This window comes from Rhinolophus ferrumequinum, chromosome 14 (genome assembly GCF_004115265.2).
Source record: "Rhinolophus ferrumequinum isolate MPI-CBG mRhiFer1 chromosome 14, mRhiFer1_v1.p, whole genome shotgun sequence".
NCBI classification, from domain to species: Eukaryota; Metazoa; Chordata; class Mammalia; order Chiroptera; family Rhinolophidae; genus Rhinolophus; species Rhinolophus ferrumequinum.
Window position 1 is genome coordinate 32,397,501 of NC_046297.1, and position 13,549 is coordinate 32,411,049.

The 13,549-nt window shown below is 36.0% G+C and overlaps 1 protein-coding gene across 9 annotated transcripts in view; it reads right to left on the minus strand.

Annotated features, from left to right (window-relative positions):
- The window catches only part of RUNX1T1 (RUNX1 partner transcriptional co-repressor 1), a 168,022-nt gene that overhangs the window by 62,325 nt on the left and 92,148 nt on the right, over positions 1-13,549 (minus strand). For 7 of the 9 annotated variants that reach the window (XM_033126506.1, XM_033126507.1, XM_033126505.1 and 4 more), the window contains 2 exons: positions 6,738-6,875; positions 4,392-4,633 (listed from right to left, as the gene is read on the minus strand). In XM_033126506.1, the coding sequence (XP_032982397.1) occupies positions 4,392-4,633; positions 6,738-6,875 (380 nt within the window). Of the gene's footprint in view, positions 1-4,391; positions 4,634-6,737; positions 6,876-8,050; positions 8,072-10,066; positions 10,090-13,549 lie in introns of those variants that run through there. The other 2 variants (XM_033126511.1, XM_033126510.1) reach the window with 2 other exon arrangements.

Below are 13,549 nucleotides of genomic sequence, written 5' to 3' on the forward strand. Positions count from 1 at the left end.
GGGCTTCTATCCTACAATGGGTAATGTACAAAGTGTGATCAAACAATACGGTGAATGTTTAAATTAAAAAAAAAAATATATTACAGTAAAAGAAAGACACATTGCCATTAATCCCCCTGAAAATACTCCCCCTCACTTCGAATACACTTATCCCATTGTTCTTGCCACTTTCTGAAGTAGTTCTACAAGTCCTCTTTCAGGAGTATCTTTAGTTGCACTGCTGTGGCTGCCTCGATGTCCTGAATCATTTTGACTTTGGAAAGAGCCAGAAGTTGCACGGTGCCAGATCTGGTGAAGAAGGTGGATGAGGACACACCGTACTGTTTTTATTCGACAGAAATTGCTGTTTACCAGAAGCAATGTGTGACCCAGAGTGTTGTCATGATGAAGGATGATTTATGGCACACTTTAAAACACACCTTCTCTCAACTGTAGGTCACACCCAACTGACTGCACTGAACAAGCTAAAACTTGTCATACACTGTTACTTAGGCTCCATGTGCCGCTTCCCATATTGAAGATCCCTGCCTCTCCATTGGATGGCATTCGACAGCAGTGTTGGGATGGAGGGATTGTGATAGTGGCACTAAATCTTCTATTTTTGAGATTTGGATCTCTGGTATAATTCATATTAAAAAGTGTAATTTAGCTTGGGACTTTTTGAAAGCTTTCTTTTCTTTACCTCTTAATGATTCTGCTTCCTATACATTTACTATGCAGTCTCAATGTTTCTATTTACTTAGGCCTAGTGCTAGCCCTGTGACTTGGGAGAGGTTTTGCATCTGTATGGGATCCACTCTGCTGGCTCCAACTTAAATCTACACAAAATATGCAAAGGTTATGATAATCACCTTTACCACATCTTCTACACCCCCAACTATAAAACTTGAGATCAAACAAAGATTCGATGCAGTAGTTTGCAGTAGTTTCCAGCAGACTCTGCCCAGCCAACTCTCCTCTTACTTTAACAAATCTTCTACATTTCTATCTGACTCGGGAATTCTTTCATGACCTGCAAGCAGACACAACAAGCAGCATTCACCGTATTTTGTGATCACAACGGAAAGGCTCCATGTCACACATTAGTTCTGGTATGGCAATTTCTGCCAAATACAAACATTACAGTGTGTCCTCATCCACCTGATTCACTGGATCTGACACCATGCAACTTTTGGCTCTTTCCCCAAAGTCAAAATGACCATGAAAGGTAATCGTTCTGAGTTAATTTAGGACATCGAGGCAGCCATGACAGTGCAACTAAAGACGCTCATGAAAGAGGACTTGCAGAACTATTTCAGAAAGTGGCAAGAACGATGGGATAAGTGTGTTAGAAGTGGGGGGAGTATTGGGGTGGGGATTAATGGTGATGTAGGATTTGCCAGCAGTTTCTGGGTGTAGGCCGGGATCGTGCCTCGTGAGACCAAAGAATGGAAACACGGACCCAGGAGAGGCAGAGTTTTAAAAAGAGGATAGTTTATTGAAAGCAAAGGGCCAGAGCTCCCGAGTGGGAGGGGGTCCCGAATAGGGGTGCCCAGTGACTGGGGCAAAAGTTCTTACTTTTATACCTTCCCTCGCCTGCTTGGGGAAGGGGGCTGGAGCCCTCTAATGGAGTTCATCTAACAAGTTTGTCCTGTTTGCCCATCCTTAAGTGATTAACAAAATAACCCATTCCTATCTATCAGATCTGCTCCTTTGTCCGGCCAAAAGGGACTTGAGATAATTTATTAACCTCAAGGCAAGTTCTCATATCTTCGTCCTGGAGTGAAGGAGACATTCCAGAACCTGGAGTTTTAGGATATGGCTGCCTTTTGCTTATTCCACCAGGGACCTTCCTGTCTACCTAACAACATGCTAACTAACCTGTCTCAATGGCAAAGTGTAATAAATTTTTTTAATTTATTTTTTTAATGTTCATTCATTGTAGTTTTTGTTCACACCTCGTTACTGATAAAAGTATCTACTTAGCAGACAACCAACTTGTTATAAAAATGTTGAGTAAGTTAACTATATTTTGGTTCATTTTCCTTAGTTCCTTGGCAGAATCACAACTGTAAATTTCAGTCTCAACTTCAACACTTTAATTATCCACATGCCTGACAAAATTGGGGTATTTGTGACTTAACACCTTCAGAATATTGTTCCACCCACATTTTATGCAGTTTCTTTTCCTTTTATGATAAAGTACGGGGGAGGGGCACCAAGTTCTAAGGTTTTTATACTCCCAAATTCAAACCATCTTAACATGAAACTATGAATAAACACTAACTTCCTATCTGTAACAACAAAAGTTAGGGAGCCCTTTTTTTTTTTTTAATCATTCATTTTGTTTCTATGGCTCATTTTCTAAAGCTATACCGATTGTGTTTTGTACATTAAAACAGTTACTAATATTTTTCTTAATCCTGTCTAAATAACTGCATAATGAGATTCATTATGATTTACTGCCTGAGTTCAAATCACAGGTCCGTCACTACCAGTTAGGAAGTCTTATATATTTTATTTCTGTAAACCTCAGTTTCCCCACATGTAAAATGTGTATAAAAATCACTACCTTAAATTAAAGGATGGTCTCAAGATTTAAATAAAATGGCATGTGTAAAAGCTTGCAGTCAACGCTAAAAACAAAATCTGTTATCTATTCATTCACTCATTTAACAAATGTTCATTGCCTGTCTATTATGTGCAAAGCACTATTAATTAATATCTTCTCCTAACTTAACCTCCGTGAGTTTGTAGATAAATAAATACATTTTAAAAAAGTATTGCTATAAAAAGTATGCCACCTAATATGTGGGAAAATCTACTTAAAGCTACTAATTTTTCTATATTTGAAGTTATGGAAACCACTGTAGAACATATCAAATTTATAAAGCAGTTGTCAAAAAAGAGTTTTTACTACTAACAACACATTCACCACTTCCTTGATACAATTACTATTTTGGATTTACTTTGTGGTTCTTTGGTCTAACTTACTTAGGTGTTGAAAAGCCTATTATGCAGAACTCAAGAGTAATAAAAAGGAAAAGATAAGTGACTGACAAAAGTAAATGCAGTATGCTAAAATTCTTCTGTTAAAATCACCTTCCTGTACTGGAGGAGTACAAGGTGAAGCTGACGGATTGTGGCAAATGTGAAAGCTTTTTGTTCTTAGAGTGCAGACGAGAGAGAGGCAATGTTTAAAAACTGAATTGCAAAATTTCTGTCAATATGAGATACTGTGACTTAAAGCAGGTCGACTACACTAGACTCTGAGCCAGATTTTTAATACTGGAATTTCTTGGGCAAAACAGAACTGGTATGTCTTTGTCCATGATAAATCCATGCGATAAAAATAAATGATCTATTTCAAGAAAAAGGAAACTGTTGCCTACTCTCTGAATCTCAGTTCTACCATAAGCCCGGATGATAAAAGGACTAAATATGTGACTCACAGCCTCTCCACAACCCAGTTTGCTATGGGAAAATTGCCTTCCTAAATGAATATCTTCTACTCATATAGGAAATCAAAGTAAATGTAAAAGTGATTTAGGACCCTAAAAATGATGTATGTTCTGATTTTCTGTGTGATGATATATAGAATGTACTATAATGTGCCCAAATCAACACTTCTATTCTTAAAGTAATAATTTAAGTAATTCTACCTATAACAAAGAATTGGTTGTTTTTTTGTTGTTGTTGTTTCAAAAACCAATTAGTGCTTACCAGAGGTTGAGGGGAGAGAAAATTGGGGTGTTGTTGTTTTATGGGTACAGTTTCAGTTTGAGGTGATGGAAAAGTTCCGAAGATGGATGGTGGTGATGGTTACACAACAAAGTGGATATGTTTAATGCCACTGAGCTGTGCACTTAGAAATGGTTAAAATGGTAAATTTTATGTTATATATATATACCACCACAAAAATTTTTTAAAATATTATTAGCCCTAAAAATGAAAACACATAAAAGAAGAAAAGATGTGGTACTTGTTATAAATTCTTGTTCATCCAGGCTGATAATAAAAATCCCCCAAGGCAACTAAGATAAAATGAGCACCAAATTAGATTAACCGAATCATTAACATAACAAAACCTTTGTTGTTGTTGAAAGGCACTAGCTATACCAGGAGAATGTACTTATTGAATTTTATACACACATACACATTTATGGCCAAGATAACAATAAATGTGTATAACCATATCTTTATTAGTCAAATAGTAAAAGAAACTGTGGTAGGAGTCAATACGCAATACAGAATTAAAAACCTTGTTACTATAGAATTATCAGACTTGCAACAATCCCCAGGGGTAGAAAGTACTAGAACAAAATAGCTGTGAGAAAGGAGTCTATATTTTTGGATCTCCCCCATACACTTTCCCTTACCCCAGAAAATTGGGCTGATTTCTGTTTACTTACCACTAGTCCTAGTACGAGGGTGCGGACTCTCTCGCCTATCTCTGGTGAAATGTCATTGCCAAACTGCTGCAGGGTAGTAAGGAATCGTTTCAGCTTACTGAGTTGCCTGGCACCACAGGCTGGGGGCAGCTGTTGATTAGCCAGAGAAGAAGAGGAAGAAGAGGAAGGCCCATTGCTAAAGCCATTGGGCGGTGAGGGGGCACCATTCAAGGCTGTGGGTGAATGGCTTGTGCCATTAGTTACTGTTAAGAGCACAAAATCAGAAAGAAAAAATAAACTTACAGAGAAATGCACAGGGAAATTACAACCAAGTGTCCTTCCCTTTAAATCTGGTAGATCTTGTAATTTAAAAACTGTTGGGGCTTTTTTTGTAAAATGTTTTGACTTCACAGGATTACCACAGGCTCAGGTACTCTATAATTAAGTGGGTCTACTCCTCACACTGCATAAGGGTATTCTGCATAGAAGCTGATTATAAATGGAGATGTCTGTAACACAGAAACAGCCCTGCCTCCCATATGCACATATGCCAACCACCTGAAATGTTTCAAACATAGAACAAACAGTGTTTGGATGTCAGCCTTTTGTCACCGGCTTACATCAATATAATAGGACTATTTTTTCTAAACTGCTCCCCTAAAGAAAGTGTACATTTGGTGGAGACTAAATTTATCACTGAACATTTTTAATCATGTTTTGTACACATAACTGACAGTTGTGTTTATAGAAATTGGACTTTCAAGTTTTAACCTTATACCACCCAATTAGAAGGCTATTTTCTCCTCCTCATATTTCTTAACCACTTCTTTGGGGAAATGCAAATTGTATTAAGAAGCCAAAAAGGATGTGGTAATTATCAAGGAGTTATTTCAAGAAATTGAAGGGGTAAATTTATCCAAATAATAGAATGCGTGCTCGCTTTGGCAGCACATGTACTAAAATTAGAACCAAATAATAGAATGGTTAGTGATAATTCAGTAAATTCATTTCCAATACAATTTATTTGAAAATCAAGATGATAATCCATAAGAAATAGGCTAGAAAAATTTGCACATTTCTCACTAAAGAAAATGTTGATTTTATAATGTTAAATCAATTAATTTGACAAACTGATCTTTACCAAATTCATTTTTAAATATAATTTTGATAAACTATCTCCAACAACAGTTTGAAGATGTTTTAAGTGCTCTATTATTCTTAAAGTTTCAATAATAAATAGTCTCTTGTCCTAAATGAGTACCAAAGCAACCTGTCAAGAAATTATAGCTCACTAGAACATCTCACAGGAGTCATATGACTATCACTGGGCTTGGGGTAACAACAAACCACATATAAGATGACAGGGGTACAACTTGGCACTGTTGCAGCCTCCTGCTCCTTACAGATTTGGAACTGTTTTTTTAAAATGGCAGTGTGACACTGGACAAACAGCCTGGGATGTGTATTTTGCTAATCCCTTTTAAGTCCATGAATCTATTTTTGTCTGTTATTTTTTATTCATATAGATTCATGGCACATGGTCTATAAATTGTATTATTTGCAACAGATAGCATTATTTGTTTCACAAATCCTTGATGACAATTTTAACCAGGGCTTTGAGACTGATGAAAACAAAGCTATCTGCTATCCCTACTAGAATATACAGGAAAGAAAGAAAAGTTGCTATTTTGTCAGAATGTTCTGTCCTTTCCTTGGACGACACAGAAAGCAATACACTCCATTGATTCAGAACACAAGTCCTGAGCCAAGATGGAATGGAGTAAAGGTTTTGTAAAAGTCTGACAGGTTTAAGACAAGAATGATGCTCCTCATTTCAGAAAGTTTTCTATGCAACTGTTGTACAGTCTGTTTTTGTGTGCAGATATTAGAGTTTTATCATTTTAACCTAAAAATGTTAGATTTTAACATGATTTGGAAATAATAGAAGTAGTATTAGAAGATCAGAAGTAACCTAGAAATAATTACAGCATATTAACATGTTCCAAGTCAAAATGAACAAACTGAAATAAGGAGCCCCACATAAGTCTAATTAAAAGTTATAGTGGTAACAACTGGTGTTACTACCAAATGTAGTGTTCTTCATTCGCTGACATCATAACAGGCTACAACTTTGAAGCAATCACGAAAAGGGAAGCAGGTATTGGCAGTCATACAAATTATACCTAAGATATGACACGTCTGTGCTCAGTAACTACTCACTGGCAAACAAATGATTTTTTTTTTTTTTTGCTTCATTTCTGCATAATCATTGATGCTGGATCTTCTTTTCCCTTAATTTTTATTTGCAGGCAAAAAATTTAATTTAAACTTCAAATGAAAACAGGAAATGCAGAAATTCCTACTCACATGTTGTCGGTGTGAATGAACTAGTTCTTGGGGCTCCTTGAGTGGTTGGGGGAGGTGGCATAGTGGGAGGAGTCAGCCTGGACGGAGTCTTCACATCCACAGGTGAGTCTGGCATCGTGGAGTGCTTCTCAGTCCGATCTGGAAGATGCCACCATGAACATGTTACTTTCCTCCTTAAGTACCTCAGGTTTTTAAGTGGGGTTCATCTTTTTTAAAAGCAAGTAAACAGAAGAAATCTAACATCTTCTATCAATAAAACAGGCTTATCTACTAAAGTTTAAATCAGGACTTTATCATCCAAACCCTATTCAAGAAGGTGTAGCCCAGATGGCAGGACCTCATTTGTAACTGGGTTACTTTACATCCTACTGTTATTTTTGGCTGGGGAAGACAACTTGGTAGTGTTATATGCAAGAGCACAACTTCACTCAAAGCTGAAGCCAACATTAGTAAGAGGTAAAAAATAGGTGAGAAAGTAAGATGGTAACGGACCCCTCAGACAGCTCAGAAATAACACAAATCTGAAGCTCTGTTGTACAGGTAGGATACAGTTAGAAGGCAGTGTTTGGTGATTTTTGTAACACCTGCCATCATCCCCTGTCCATGCTTAGTTTTCTGGCCTGTTAGATGAAGCAGGTTATGTCTCCAGAACACACCTTTCACTTCAAATTTTTTTCTGCCGTGTTTGAAAAATCACTGCTATGTAAATGCCATATATCACACAATGATATTATTTACTTAGAATTTGTGAGTTTAGGACCAACCACTTTAAAAACATGAGACCAATATTTCAATTAATATTCTCGGGCAAAGTAAGAATGGGAAAGTACCAAACTGAGACCTAAAAAGAACTAAAGACCTTCCTTATATTTTTCATGATTAAGGTGACAGATGTGGAGAAATTTCCTGATTACCCATTAATGAACATGTTTTCTACTAAGTAACCTTTTCCTTTGAAATTTTGAACTTTTTCCCCCTCAATCTAATCTCTTTATCAAATCTTCAGTTAAAAAATAGTTTTTGTTTATTTCTTAGATCCAATTTTCCATAATCATGTACACATGTGCATACATACACACATATACATACCCCAAACATGTCTGAGATGCCTCTTGCAGCCTTAGACACAAATATTTTACACTTGGACTTTTTGAAAAATAAAGTAACAGACTATTAATAAAGAATGGATCTTTTAAAACATTATAATAATCATAGGGGTATGGAGTTAATTATTCAAAATTACTTAAAAGTCAATTATTAAAAGAAAATGGAAAGCCAAAATTACTACTATGATAATTCCAAATCCACCTCACCTTTATTCAAAGAAGTTTCATAAGATTTGGATTGTAATAGAATGCAATATTTGAAAGTTGAAATAATGTGGGTACCATATTAAGGAAGTTGTAACAAAAGAATGAAAATCATTATCATTCTAATAAGAGCATTTTGAAAGATGATCTAGTTAACAGTATCAGGGTCTCTATTTGTTAATCTCTAACTGCTAATTGAATAACAATGAATGTCCCTGTAGTGAATAAATGTTCTGAGTGAGATGATAGTAAAGATACAGAGGAATATTTCTGCCTTTATCTTATTGCTAAAAATTGTCTTCATATTGCTATTCTAGATAACTTAAAAAACAGATCATTAAAAACCAGTATCAGTAAATCACTTAGTCTAGAAAAACACAGAAGTTAGGCAGGTTTAAAACTACTTCAATAGTTAAATTCATTGCACAATCTACTCACCTCAACCAACCTCAGCAACAAGAGACTAAATAGCTTTCCGCTTATGTTACAGCTGAGGGAAGAGGTAAAGCGGCAAACACAAGCCTCCCTAAATAAAGGCAAATATTTCTGTCATGCCAAGGAAGGAGGGATAAAGGGAAGCTTGCCAGAGTCGGCTGGGAGATAACAGTGGGAACTGCTGGTCCATCTGGTTTTCATTCTGCTAACACTCAACGGAACTGTTAGAGAAGCCAATCCAGATACACAGATTGAAGCACACTGTTGCACAGACAGAGAAAAGGAAGAGCAGGAGGGGGGTGGAGAAGTGGGAATAATGAAAAAATAAATAAAGCAGTAGAAGGAAAAGAGAAGAAAGAGAGGAAAGACCAAAACAGGGAGAAAAGAACCTGAAGGGAGACAAATTTACCCTGGACAGCTTCATTTACCCCAGGAGCTAAAAGCTGAGCTCTAGAAGACACAGCCCCCATCTTACTTACCTTGATGTAGTTCTTGAACAATACCTGAACTTGAAACCGTGTATCTTAAACCCATTTTTCTTTATTTTTTAAAAAATAGCCCACACTAAGAAAAAAAAGAATAAACTATAAAATTAACAATGGGTTTCCTTTTCAAATTTCAGATAATCTTTGTATTTCTGTCTTCATCTGTCCAATTACAGAAAGATTTTTGATATATCATTATTTTCATTTGAAAATATTCTGAATATGTGTCTTGGTCCACATTTGTAACATAATTTCTATCCAAAAGAAAATCATTAAGAAGGAGAAGAAGAAGAAGGAGAAGGAGGAGGAGGAGGAGGAGGAGGAGGAGGAGGAGGAGGAGGAGGAGGAGGAGAAGGAGAAGGAGGAGAAGAAAAATGGTTTTTCTTGAAATGTCATCTATATTTTAGGAACAATAACAACTGAGCCAATTCATAGCAAACCACCACAACTTCTAACAGGAATATATACATTCTAACTGGGATATATATAGATATTTAGGATTTTGAAATTAGCCAAATTTCTAAGATGGTTAGCTTTTCTCTGATCAAATTGAGTTCCAACTCAGAGATCCTACAAACTTAGACAAAGTGAGACCATATGTAACTCATTCTGTGCTATTCAGTACAATCAATCCAGGATGGAGATAGATGGTGAAATAACCAGCCAGGCCTAACCCTTACACACACAAAAGGTCTCTGGAGTAGAAATATGTCAGATAAATTCAGAAAATGTGTTTCAAGTATGCTGAGTTCTGTTGCATTTATTCTGAATTATTTAAAAAAAATTTTTTGAAAAATATATTCTTGAAACTTTTATAGTAAACAACAGAAAAGCTGATTTAACCACAGAAGCATTTCACTCCATTTCAAATTAGAGGATAAAGTAAAACCAATATTAAGTAATAATATTTCTTATGCAATTTTTAAGTTCATGAAAATTATACTGTCCTTGTACATAATTTCCAATTTTAATTACTGTAGGAGAATACTGAAACTTATTAAAAGATTGACACAAAATGATAAAACAAAAGAGGAAAGAAAAACAATTTCTATTAGACCAGGAAGGTATGTATAATCAGAAGGAATGACTTTACCTCTACCTTAATGATTCACACCACTTCTAAACAGGATACTCCGTATGTGGTGACATTTCAACTCACATGGCAAACATCCAACACATATGTACCAAAGATGGCTGATGCATGGAAGAAAGTGTGACAGTTATAGATACATTACTGATGCCATTTCAATATCCAATTCAGTGTCAGGGTATATTTTCCAATTCTATTTTTTTTAAGTAAAAAGAAAAGGTATGACATAATCTGCCATGGCACTTATTTTACTTTTAGTTAGTTGAAATAGTTCCATACATATTTTTAAGGTATAAAGAATAAGCACTCTACATTTTCCTTGTTTATATAACATTCTAGATCTGATTAGTGTAAAAAGACAGAAAGTATTGTACGTCTTTTTCTATCAGAGTTGATCAAGTCAATTATAATAGAAGAAATATCTATGTCTCAGAGGTGTTATGGATTGAGGAGCATCTGGGTCAATTAGTTAATCCAGAGTTAGTCTTATTTGAATACGTATTAGTTAAGGAAGCTAGAAGGTATGCACTGAAGAGGATTAAGCCCAAGTGGAACAGAGGTACTACTAATGAAAAGAAGATAGGGAGGAACAAAACTGGGTACAGCATTTTATTTTTATTTCTCTGTTAAATATGGCAAACATAGTTCTGACAACAGAGTTATTTAGTGGCTCCAATGTCTGATGTTATAGTAGACTGTTGAAGAAAGACTAGAATGGTGGCCATCCAGCCTCCACAGTGCTACCATCTAATTTCCCTGGTGAGCATTTCTGGTAATGTTCATCCCTTCTCAGTACCCTTCGACAATGCATGAAAACAAAAGTCAAATACTAACATTTTAAACACAATGAAATTATACAGTGAAAGGATATTTGGCATAATAGGAGAATTTCTAGGTTTCAAATGTAGATTCTCTCAATAATTAGTAGTGAGCCCTTAGGCAAAGTAGTCATCTGGAGCCTCAGTCTCAAAAAGAATGGGGATACAATCATTGCTACCTTATCAGGACCTTAGCACAGTGCCTGCTCATATTGGGCACCAACACGTGTGAGCTCCATTCTCTTGTGTCTTCCTCTCCATGATCCATTCACAGCTTCATTTCCAATGTCTTTCGCCAGAATCTATGTTGTATCTATACAGGGAAGCTTGGTATCTCCTGGCTTTTCTGTGCTGTTGTTCCCTTCATCTAAAAGGACCTGTCTCATCTTGTACATTTTTCACTACTTCATCCTCGTACAGCTTGCCCCAGTACCCCAGGAACCAACCACATCATGCTTCCTCTGCCTCTTTTATCATTTATCACAGCCTATCTGTATGATAGTTACGTATGTGTATGTGTATTATACACCCAAAGACACAAATCAGTGAAAATAGTCAGCAAGTTGATCGCATTTTTAAAAATACCTCCTTAATGCGTTTAAAAATAAGAAGATAGTTACATTCCTAACTTTTACAAATTCATTTCCTGTATCATAGTCAATTTAAAGATATCAACCATAATTTCATGGCAAAAGACAAACACACAATCATCAGTAGTGTATAAGTATATAATGAGAGAATGGAATGTAGGTAATATAGAAAAATACTGGAGATCTAAAATCAGTTCAACTCTGCAACTAATTTATTATGTGGTTTAAAGCAAGTGTAAAAATGACCTGTTGTTACCTCATGTCTTATAGGTATTTTATGAAGATTCTTATTGCTGAAACACCAATCTGACCTTATCAATCCCCTGATTTAATTTTTTTCAGTGTCCCATTGTCCACAGAATAAAATATAGAATAAAATATAAGGTCGGTAGCTTAGTTATGCATTGACACTGTTGAGTTCCTACTCAGTAGCCCGTCTCCCCTCTTCCTTGCTGGAGAGCTCTGATCTGATTCAGGTACACAATTCTTGGGGGTCAGATCCTCCTTGTTTATTACATTAATCAGGTTATCATGTTCCCCTTGTCAGCAACAGGTTTCACAGGTGAGTGTTGGGCTATAATTCTGGACAATGGGTGATGAAAGGAAGTCTACGGAAGAGGTTCTAGGGAAAACTTCCTCACTTTCTAAACAGAAACCCAAGAAGGAAATAGTCCCTTTTCTTCTGATAGGGACTTTTGCATCTGTAAGTGATTCCTTCATTTCACTTCTTTGGAGTCTGGTTTTCTTATCTATAAAATTAAGCATCTTGGATTACATGACCTCAAGGACCTTTTGTGAAAATTAATATTCTCTGGTTTCTTTCCACCGATGTGTTTTATGATCATCTCAAACACAAAGAAGACTACCCAGAGAATATATCTGACAATAAAGTGACCATAAATAAAATTATTTTGAATTTGTTGATTATAACCAGACTTTCTCTGTTCACATAAATTATTATGTCCACAAGTATATGTCTACATAGATTTTTTTCCAGTAAAATTAACATGTACCTCTTATTTTCAAATACATTTTCAATCCTCATTACTAAATCATCATCAATGATTTACTTATAAAATTACCCTACCAATGTCCAATTGTCCCTGTACAGTTATCATCAAAAGGCTCACTTTCACAGCCCAGATTCTCAAAAGAGTAATCTACACTCATTTTTTCTGCTTCCACATTTCCCATTCCATCTTACACATACTTATAGTAAACACCAATGAGACTGCCGAGAAAGTTTCCCTCCTCATACTAGGACCTGCTATCCCCTCTACTCTCATAAATATGTTGGGAGTCACCAAGTTCTTTCATAACCTTGGTGTCTGACCCAGGCACAAGATCTAGTCCAAGATGGGTGATCTCAGCCATTCCCCAAGACTTTTATCTTCAGAACTGAAGAAAGAAAACAATCCTACTCCAGAGGTATAAGACTGGACTGTCTATTATCCTCCTTCAGTCTAGCAAACATGCCTGCAGTGAAAAAGAAGGCAACTAATAGGCAGAAAGAAACAAAGAAAAGAAATAGCAAGACATTATCCTGACAGAACTAAGTTTCTCATTCTACTAGATCCTAGGAGCTAGTTGCATCTCTAAAATTCCTACAATTTGTATCTTCCAAACCATGTACAGATCCTAGTCAATCAATCCCTCCTTTGCCTAAAACCTAGTTTGAGCTGACTTTTCACTTGAAACCAAAGAATCCAGACTAAAATAAATAATGCTTGAATGTAGCATCAAGGTATCCTAACTCCCATTGAAATTCTTCTCAATTGTCTCTTTATTATTAATCCAAAAACACTTGCGTCTGTTTTCTGGCTTCTTTGTAGCATCTGACACTGTTTACCACTTCCTCCTTCTTGAAACATTAGTATCCTCAGGATTCCATCATTCAAACACTGTCATGTTTCTCAGGCCTTTCTGGCTTCTCCTTCTCAATCTTTCTTAATGGCTCACCTTTCTCCATCTGTGATAACTACAGGTATTTTCCCCTAATGTTCCTTGATAATTCCTCTTTAAATTTTTATTCTACACCTTTTCCTTAGTGACTTTATTTGTGCTGTGATAGTCACACCATAGCC